Source organism: Podarcis melisellensis, assembly GCF_964234715.1.
Source record: "Podarcis melisellensis genome assembly, chromosome: 8".
NCBI classification, from domain to species: domain Eukaryota; kingdom Metazoa; phylum Chordata; class Lepidosauria; order Squamata; family Lacertidae; genus Podarcis; species Podarcis melisellensis.
The window spans coordinates 25,263,773-25,273,815 of NC_138540.1; the positions used below are offsets into that span (position 1 = coordinate 25,263,773).

Consider the following 10,043-nt stretch of genomic DNA (forward strand, 5'->3'; position numbering starts at 1 on the left):
GTAGGTAATGACTAGTCCTTCTGTTCTATACCTCTCGGGAGTTAAGTGCCTTCAGGTTTCTCAGGCAGATCATTGCTGTAGAAACCACTTTGCAAGCTGTCTGTGAGCCTCACATATCCACTATGGGTTCACCACCTCTATGGCTGTCAGTGCAACCGACGTCTTTCGGAAAAGCTCTAGGATGGGCTTTTTGGGGACCTTCATGGTGGTGCAGCCAAAGCCGCTGAGTCCCCAGCTGGTGAATGGCAGCCTCTCCTGGCACTGGACCCATTTTGTGGCTCCGAGTTCCCAGTAGTAAACAGTGTTATAATATTCCTCTTCGTTTTCTCCTTCCAGGTTGTTATACATGTAGGTGTTCTCCCCACCCAGCACGTAAATGCGGTGCTTCCAGCGCACCACACCGGCCCCCGCCAGCTCTATGGGCAGCCTGGGGATAGTGACTCTCCTGTCCAACTGGCCGTCTTCCCCCAGAAAGAAGCACTTCCGGGTGCAGCGCAGGTTCCCTGTTTCCGACCAGCGCTCATTGTGCCTCGTCCGGCTCCGGAAGTAGCCCCCGATCACATAGATCCCGTTGTTCATGGCCACAGCGCCAGACCAGTAGCACTCGTTGTCCAGGTACACTTGACTCCACGTGTCAAAGCTCACTTCGTAGATCAGGACCTTCCGGGAAGCGTACCACGAGCCGACAGTGTCTGTGACGCCGCCGACCAGGTAGAGCTTGTTCCTGAGCGCTGCCGAGGCAAAGTGGCTGAGCGCAAAGGGCATCCTTTTAATCGGGGCCCAGAACTTTCTCTCCAAGTCGAAGCACTCCGCTGTGTCGAGGTAGTCCTCGTACTTGCACCAGCCACCCATGGCGAACAGCTGCTGGTTGCAGGCGAGGAAGCCGTGGGAGGCCCTGGCCACAGACATGGAAGGGAGCTGAGTCCAGCGACCCCTCAAGGGGCTGTACTCGTGCATCGTGTCTGAATAAGAGTCATCCGTGTGGACCCCTCCGGTGACATACAGCTTGTCCCCGACAGCCACACAGCGGGCGCAATACAGGCATTTCAACAGGGGCATCTTTTCCCACGTTTCAGCCTGGGGGTCAAAGCAGCCGACCTGGAAGTCCTTGGTCTTCAATTCTGGACCTTCCATGTTGAAGAGGTCCACGCAGATGATGCAGGTGGAGTACATCCCTCTTCGCAGGCCTCCGCTGTGCTGCAGCCTCTCCTGGCGGTTGAAGCGCTTCCACCGCAGGCGGACGTCCCTGTAGCACATCAGCTCGGACTGGACCACCCTCAGCTCCTCCTGGGTCAAGAGTGGGAGGCGCACATGCGTCAGGAGCTGCCCCAGGAATGGCAGGCGGCTGGCGCTCTGGGCCATCACCCAGCGCCACACGGCCCTGTAGACGGTGAGTTCGGAAGAGACCACCAGACTGTCCAAGGAGATGATGCTAATGAGGGTACTGGGGTTCAAGTTGGGGAAGGTCTTGTCCTCGATGGAGAGGCGCTTGAAGTGCAGGTTGACCAGGATCTTGGCTTCTTGGAGGAGATCAGGGTCGCTGTGTGCGAAGCCCAGTTGGTAGAGTGAAAGGCAGTTCTCTGGGGAGATGTGTTCCAAGAGGTATCTGGGGCGGACAGATGGGAAGGTAAAAAGGTAAAGGATCCCTGGACGGTTAAATCCAGTCAAAAGTGACTATGGGGTTCATCTCGCTTTCAGGCCGAGGGAGCCGGCATCTATCCACAGACAGCCTTCTGGGTCATGTGGCCAGCATAACTAAACCGCTTCTGGCACAACGGGACACCGTGACAGAAACCAGAGCATACGGAAACGCCGTTTACCTTCCCACCACAGTGGTACCTATTTATCTACTTGCACTGGTATGCTTTCAAAATGGTAGGTTGACAGGAGCTGGGACAGAGCAATGGGAGCTCACTCCGTCGTGAGGATTTGAACCACCAACCTTCTGATTGGCAAGCCCAAGAGGCTCAGTGGTTTAGACCACAGCTAACAAAGGACACACCACTGCAGAAGATGAGCTAGAGAAGAGGCTGCACAATATTATTTAAAGCAGCATCGGGACAATTTAAACAGTTTCTCCAAAAAAAACCTAGGATGTGCATTTTGTTAAGGGTGCTGAGAGTTGTTAGGAGACCCAACTGGTGGAATATGCTGAATTAGCAAGTCTAACTAGTAAAATTAGAGATCAAGATGAGACTGTTTCTCAGCAGGATTGGAAAATGTTTGTAGATTACTTTTAAAAAATCATTGTAAACATATTGAAACACAAGCAGGTTTAGAGTAAGAACAGCAGTAAAATACATATCTGAGAATACTGTGGAGGAGGTAATGTATAGAATAATTATAATATACAGCAACATTAGAATAATTGGGGAAACTATGGAGGGCTGGAAGGGAATTCGAATACTAATTGAATGTTAATTTGAAAAAGTTGTACAATTTATTTTGGTTTGGTTTTTTTGAAAAATCTATAAATAAAATGTATTTAAAAACTGAGAGAGTTGTTAAGAGAGTATTATTCCCCTCCCAGAGCGATAATTCCTAGAGTTTCCTGGGAAGAGGAGTTGACTATTAAACCACTCTGTGTTTGTAATCAGAATATACTTGCAAAATCCAAGTGTGCAGGCTGAATAATATGAATGCAACTCTTTGGCACACTACATCTCATCTGGAATTGTGCATGAGCCCTGCAGATGGCACTCCTGACTCACGGGGGAGAAATTACTTTGGTTCACGCTTTAAAGTCAGTCTACCTAATCTACACTTCTTGACTCTAAAGGCAAAGTGAAAACATAGCTGTTTTTCAACAATTGTGCGAAGCAGTTCTCCAGTCAAAAGGGGAGCATCTACATTATTGCTTGCCAAAGAAAAGGGAAAAATGCATACAGAATTGCGTACCAAAATGCATATACCTAGGAGAAAGGCACTAAAAAAGGTCTGCCGATTTCGCCGCAAGCTTATAAAAAGAATTTTTGATACGGAAATGGGGCAAACTGACAGTTGGAAAACCACTGAAACTGAAAAAAATGGACATATTTATCTATCCCTATTGCTTCAGCGTGTGATGGAAATGCACTTGATTGGAGAAGGGAATGTCTTCGCACCCTAATATTCCACTTCCCCAGAATCTGCAATAGCTTGAACATACAGGCAACAACTGATTTATGTGAGTCCAATTGACGCACGACCATGCAGGTGTGTATCGCGGCAGCCAGGAAGCAGCCAGAAAAGAGGGTGGAACAGGAGGCAGAAGGGGGTGGATTAGGGGCATAACAGGGAGGAGTGGGCTTATCCATGCTCCACCATCATGCACAATAACCAGGAATGCAACTACCACACAAATCAGGGGTTGCCTGTAGTTACAGAGGCAGAAAGGCCTTATTTCAGAGTGGTCCTCCTTTCAAACCAATTAGAGGCAGAGAAGATGGAGGTACACTTTCTGTGCAATCTGCTCCTGTTTACTGTTCTTGTGCTACTGACCAACCCATGCTGTTAACTTGGCTGGTTCATAAAGATGTCATGTCACTGGCTTAGGTAAAGTTAAAGGGACCCCTGACCATTAGGTCCAGTCGCAGACGACTCTGGGGTTGTGGTGCTCATCTTACTTTACTGGCCAAGGGAGCTGGCATACAGCTTCCGGGTCACATGGCCAGCACGACTAAGCCACTTCTGGAAAACCAGAGCAGCACATGGAAACACCATTTACCTTCCTGCCAAAGTGATACCTATTTATCTACTTGCACTTGATGTGCTTTCGAACTGCTAGGTTGGCAGGAGGAATTGCTAGGTTGGCAGGTAGGGACCGAGCAACAGGAGCTCATCCTGTCGAGGGGATTCGAACCACTGACCTTCTGAATGGCAAGCCCTAAGCTCTGTGGTTTAACCCACAGCGCCACTCGCATCCCGCCACCTGCCACTGGCTTAGCTGACATGTAATGGACAACATGGCAATAATTGTACGACAAATGTGATGTGCCTTGTCTGATTAATTGGGTGGTTGTGAGGTGGCATAAAAGCTGAAAAGACCCTGTGTTCATTACAGTTCCCATCCCTTTATGGACCATCCTTTACTGCACTACAATCAAGGAAGATGGGTATCATTTTGCTTGAACATTGGTTGCCTTTTTACTTAATAAATTCCCTACCTGAGAACATAGGTCACTCCCTGGACAAGTGATACAAAACAAGATGGGCATTTCCCACTAAGGGACCATTGCCCAGGGCTGGAGGATTCGTTTTGCAAGTGAAAGATCCCAGATTCAATCCCCAGCATCTTCAGGTAGGGCTGGGAGAGACTTCTGCCTGAAACCCAGGAGAGCAATCACTGCCACTCACTGTTCACAGTACAAAGCTAGTCGGCCACTGGTTTGACTCACTGTAAAGCAGCTTCCTGATTAAGCCAGCACTTTGTTCACAAATGGGAGGACCAGAATCTTGCTTCATATTTAGGGACGGACCATAGCTTAGAGTTAGACCATCAAGTCCAAGGTTTGATCCCAGCATCTCCAGATAAGGTCAGAAGAAACCTCGCTCTGTAAATGCTCGAGAGCTGCTGCCAGCCAGCGGAGACAATACTGAGATAGATGGAACAATGATCTAACTTGGTATAAGGCAGTAAAGAGGATACCAATGTTCAAAAATGTGGCATTATTTAGGGATTACCTGGAGCAACTCTCGAGCAGCGGAAGGATTTGAAGCCTGCTGGCTGCTACAAACAGGTCTTGGGCCATCTCTGGCACGAGCGCAATCTCCTCCGTGTAGTAATAGTTCACCACAGCTTGGACAATGGAGGGCTCCATGTCTTGCAGCAGAACCTCTCCATCCTTTGACTCCCGGAAGGAGTTGGAGAACATGGCTCGGAAGTAGGGGTTGATGGCAGCAAGGAGCATCCTAAACAACAGGGAGGGAGGGATGTGTCAACATTAGGAGGTCAGGGTATCAATTCAGCATCCCTTAGCTACCTTGAACCATGTGGAATCTCTGTCAGCAAACTTGGGCTATCTCACTGCTCAACCCTAACTCCAAACCATTTATGAGCGAGTTTAAAAGTATTGACTCACAGTGTAGACAACCCTGATCTAGATAGACCAAAGGTCTGACTTAGTATAAGGCAGTTTCTAATGTTCCTGTGTCTACCAGCTCCCATATTCTGTTTCTAATTATTGCAGCCTCTTGTAGCCTGAAAAAAAAAAAAGATGACCCCACTTCTGACCATTGTTTGATTCTATAGGAGTTCCCCTAAACCGGGGGTGGGGAGGCCTAAGAAACTCCAGATGTTGGTGGACTGCAGGTCCCATAATTTATTTTGTTTCATTATTTCATAAAATGTATATGCCCACTTGGTTGTAGGAAAAACCTCATAGTGATTATGGCTGATGGGAACTGGAGTCCAGCACCCTAACCACCCCATACCTCATGAGTACATGGGTGCTGTTTCAACCATGGTAGAGAATGACCCAATGACCCAATGCGAGTAGATCTAGGAAGCTTAGCACAAGAATTTCCACGATTATGCTGGAAAGAGCTATATATAGCAAAGAATGTCAACAAGGCATTCCGTGTGAGATGTCCTAAACCAGGGATGTCAAATCCCAAGGACCTTCCGATGTTGCTACAACTACAATTCCCATCATGCCTGACCATGAGACATGCTGGCTAGACTGAATTGATTTGGAGTTCAAGCAAGCATGCATGTGGTGGTACAGTGGTACCTCGGTTTATGAATTTAATCTGTTCCTGAAATCCGTTCTTAAACCAAATCTGTTCTTAAACCAAGGCGCGCTTTCCCTAATGAGGCCTCCTGCCGCCAGTACACTTCCACCATTCGGCTTCCATTTGTATACCGGGGTGAAGTTCACAAACCGGGACACCACTTCCGGTTTTGTAGAGTTCATAAACCAAATAGTTCATAAACAGGACTGTTCCTAAACTGTAATTACAAGGAAGAGGAGCAGGTAGTGATGAGATCATGTCACATGCAGAGGGAACCACATGGAGAGTGTCTTGCCCAGGGTCCCTTCCAAACCCAGAGCAGGCCCTTTGCCTGCATTGCAAATAGCAACCCCAAAATGTATAGATAAATACCTGTGACAGGGGAACCGTTCGCCTTTGGCCACGATGGTTGTGTCACAGAGGAGCTGTTCCTGGAGAAGATGATTCAGCCCTATAGGAAGAGAGGGAATGCGTGTGATGAGACAGATCAGACATCCATCAGAAGCAAAGCCTTATTAGTGGTGCCATCAGTGGGGGCTGCCCAATTGGCCTTGACCTGTGACAGGGCCTTGTTAGTGGCAGCTCCCCATTTGTGGAATGTCCTCCTCAATGAGGTGCATCTCTCTCCATTACTGACTCTCAGTGGGAAATTGAAAGGATTCTTTTTCACACGCTTATCTGATGGCTGAAATAAACCATTCCTGGCAACCCTGAAAACACTGGTGGAGAGATATGATTTTAACTGTTTTTAAAATAATAATAATTGATTTTTTAAAAATATGTTAGTATTATTATTATTATTGATTTATTATTATCAACCAGTTTTGCTTCCACTGGGAAGCCATCTCTGGTTTGTTGGCATGTCAGGGAACCAGGGCAGCTATGTAGCTTTCCAGTCCTTCAGATCTGAGATGTTTCTTGGTCCTCCCAGGCATACACAACATTGTAGCTTCAATATCAGATGGGGCAGGGCTGTGGAAGTTGTTGTAGAGGCAGAGAGGAGGCCGGGATTCACCACTGGAGAGCAGGGATGGCTGAATCTGACAAATTTAGTTTCTCTCCGCTTCTCGATTTTCCCACTCTTGAGTTCAACACTAAGCAAGCTTGCTGTTTTGTTGTAAGTCTGCATTGGAATTGATCAGCATTTTCTCCTAATATACACACTTTGGGTCTATTTTTGCTGCATATCTTGTGTAATATGCAAATTTTTGCAAATAATTTCTCCCAAACAGAATGCATTTTGGGGTATGTTATTAACAGTGCTTCCTTCCTGGGGGAAAGCAAAGGTACGCATATCCCTAAACATTTTGTTACCTCAAGTTAAGAACAGTTTCAGGTTAGGAATGGACCTCCAGAACGAATTAAGTTCTTAACCAGAGGTACCACTGTACTAGGAATAAGCCCCACTGAACACAACAAAGCTTGCTTCTGAGTGAACATGAAATAGATGGTAAAAAAATCTTGCCCAGCCATGGTGGGCTCAGATATTGGGGGACCTACCCTCTCGTATGTACTGATTCAAAGACTTGTGTTCCTCTCCAACGATATCATCATCTCTGTCCCAAGGTGAATTCATCATTGCACTCCTACTTGCTCCCAGATAGCGAAGCTGTATTGCAAGTCATTCCTGCTGGCGGGGTGGGGGGGTGGGGGTGGGACACAGAATAAAGATAAGAAGAGGTCATTGGCAAGAAATCTGAATTGGAGACTCCCAGTCAAGTGTAAGATGTAGGCAAAGACACAAGTTTATCAGAAGAAGGCCATTGATGACTACTGGTCATGGTGACTACACTCTGCTTCCATGGTTGAATGCAGTAATGCTTCTGAATGTCAGTTGCTGGAAACGATAGGAACAAGGAGTGCTGTTGTGCTCAGGTCCTGCTGATCGCTTGTGGCGATTTGGTTCACCTCTGTTAAGAACAGGATGTCATTGGCCTGATCCAGTGAGCTCTTCTAAAGTCCCTCAGAATATTAGAAGATCCCTGCAAAGACTCATCTAGCATTTTGCTTCACACATTGATCAGCCCCAATCTGTTTACATGAGTCCCCTATTTTAATTCGTGTGTGTTGTGTTAGTTTCGTTACATATTTTAGTTATGGGTTGCATGCCCCCCAGTCCCCAAGGAGAAAGATGCTCCAAGGATACCAGGGGTCGGTTTTCAGGTTTTGGTTTCCTTGGAATGAAAGTCCATGAAGACTGTGGATTCTTTAGAGCATGGGTAGGCAAACTAAGGTCCAGGGGCTGGATCCAGCCCAATCGCCTTCTAAATCCGGCCCGCGGACGGTCCAGGAATCAGCGTGTTTTTACTTGAGTAGAATGTGTCCTTTTATTTAAAATGCATCTCTGGGTTATTTGTGGGGCATAGGAATTCATTCATTTTCTTTTAAAAAAAATATAGTCCAGCCCCCCACAAGGTCTGAGGAACAGTGGACTGGCTCCCTGCTGAAAAAGTTTGCTGACCTCTGCTTTAGGGCATGTATGGTTTTATTTACACATATATACAGCCTGAGCTTAGGATGGAGGGACTCACAACGTTAACACTTCAACAGATCTTGGGCTCCCCATTACTTCAACAGATCTTGGGCTCCCCATTAAGTTTCTAGAGAGGGTCCTGAAGGCCATGGCTTCAGATTCAGCACGTGAAGCCTTTGAGTCTTTCCAGATTGAGACACAACTACTAGATCCATGGCCCTCCCCACAGGGCCTGCAATGTGCCTCCCATCCCAGTTATTCCTATCAACCCACAAGGCTAATTCCCATCTCCATAACCCCACCTCTATCCAAATGTCCGGTGTGCAACCTGATCTTCCTTCCCCCAAGCTTTGCCCCTCCCAGCCTGAACATCACCCAGCCTCCAATTGGTCCAACTGGCAGAGGTGTCATAGTCTGTTTTGCTTATTGTGCTCTGATTTGTTATTCTCCAATTGTCTGCCTTGCATGGATAGGGAGGGGGCACACCTGGAGCCTCATTAAGGATTAGGAGAGGAGAGGTGTGGTTTCAGGAAAGGGGGGCGGGGCTTAAATGGACCATAGAACAAGAACAAACAACTTCAGAATGAATTCTTTCAGCAACAGAGAGCATCATTGCAGACCCTCCAAGTGTCCAAATTTTCCAGAGACAGTCCCAGATTTACAGAAGCTGTCCAAGTTTGTGATTTGATCTCAGGATGTCCTGCTTTTCCTTAGGATGTCCCTGTTTTCATCAGGGAAATGTTGGCGGGTATAGTAGAACATCCCTATTTTCATCGGAAGTTATAGAGTTATGTGACCCCCCCCTCCTGAGCCAAGGAGATAAGTAACCTTTAGAAGACATCAGAAGGCAGCCCTATAAGTTTTTAAATGTTTGATATTTTATTATGTTTTTATGTTTGTTGTAAGCTGCCTAGGGTGGCTGGGATATAATAATAATAATAATAATAATAATAATAATAATAATAATAATAATAATAATAATAATAATTTATTAAGGAGTAGGACATCGCTATTTTCTTTGAAGAAATGTTGAGTGGTGTGTCATTGGTTGGGCCCTGCCTCATGATCTGTTACATTTTCATTGGGAAACCTGTGACTCTCTGGATGTTGTTTGTCTCCAGTACTCATCAGCCCCAGTACAACCAGTGGTGAGGGATCATGCAAGCTGTAGTCTAGCAATATCCAAAGGGTCACAAATACAGTGGTACCTCAGGTTACAGATGCTTCAGGTTACAGACGCTTCAGGTTACAGACTCTACTAACCCAGAAATAGTACCTCGGGTTAAGAACTTTGCTTCAGGATGAGAACAGAAATCACACAGCAGCAGTGCAGCGGCAGCGGGAGGCCCCATTAGCTAAAGTGGTGCTTGAGGTTAAGTACAGTTTCAGGTTAAGAACAGACCTCCAGAATGAATTAAGTTCTTAACCCGAGGTACCACTGTACCACACGGCTACTAGCCACTATGTCTCCATTCTGCCGTCATTGTCTGAAAAACAGTAGCTAGGAATCACAAGTGATGGGAGTTTCTGTTGTGCCCAAGTCCTATTGGGGCGCTTCTTGAAACAGATATCTGGTTGGCCACTTTGAGAACAGGATGCTGGACCAGTTCAACCACTAGTTCAGGAGGGCTCTCCTTAGGTTCTCCTGGTTCATGGTGCTATTTTAATGCTATTTAGTGCTTAGGTTCATCCCTACTGTAGTGTCAAGGTTACGCTGGAGGATTTCACAACAACATAGAGTGTATCTTCTTTCACTGCTTCCAATCCATTTCCTCATTCTCAGGCTCAAAATAGAAACAGGGGTTTCTATGAGAAACTAAGGGAAACTGAGAGATACATCCTTGTAGAGAAAAGATTA

At 46.5% G+C, this 10,043-nt stretch overlaps 1 protein-coding gene across 2 annotated transcripts; it reads right to left on the minus strand.

Moving 5' to 3' along the window:
• On the minus strand, positions 1-8,594 carry LOC309376802 (kelch-like protein 38). Of its 2 annotated transcripts, none has more exons than XM_081923631.1 (5): positions 8,488-8,594; positions 7,213-7,339; positions 6,085-6,163; positions 4,663-4,890; positions 1-1,606 (listed from the first exon to the last, which is right to left on the minus strand). In XM_081923631.1, exons 2-5 carry the CDS (start codon positions 7,289-7,291, stop codon positions 121-123), a joined length of 1,872 nt encoding a protein of 623 aa, XP_081779757.1. In that variant the 5' UTR covers positions 7,292-7,339; positions 8,488-8,594; the 3' UTR covers positions 1-120. The 2 variants fall into 2 exon arrangements, with proteins under 2 accessions (XP_081779757.1, XP_081779758.1); XM_081923632.1 differs by having other exon boundaries at positions 7,213-7,342; positions 8,488-8,540.
• Between the last annotated feature and the right edge of the window lie 1,449 nt (positions 8,595-10,043).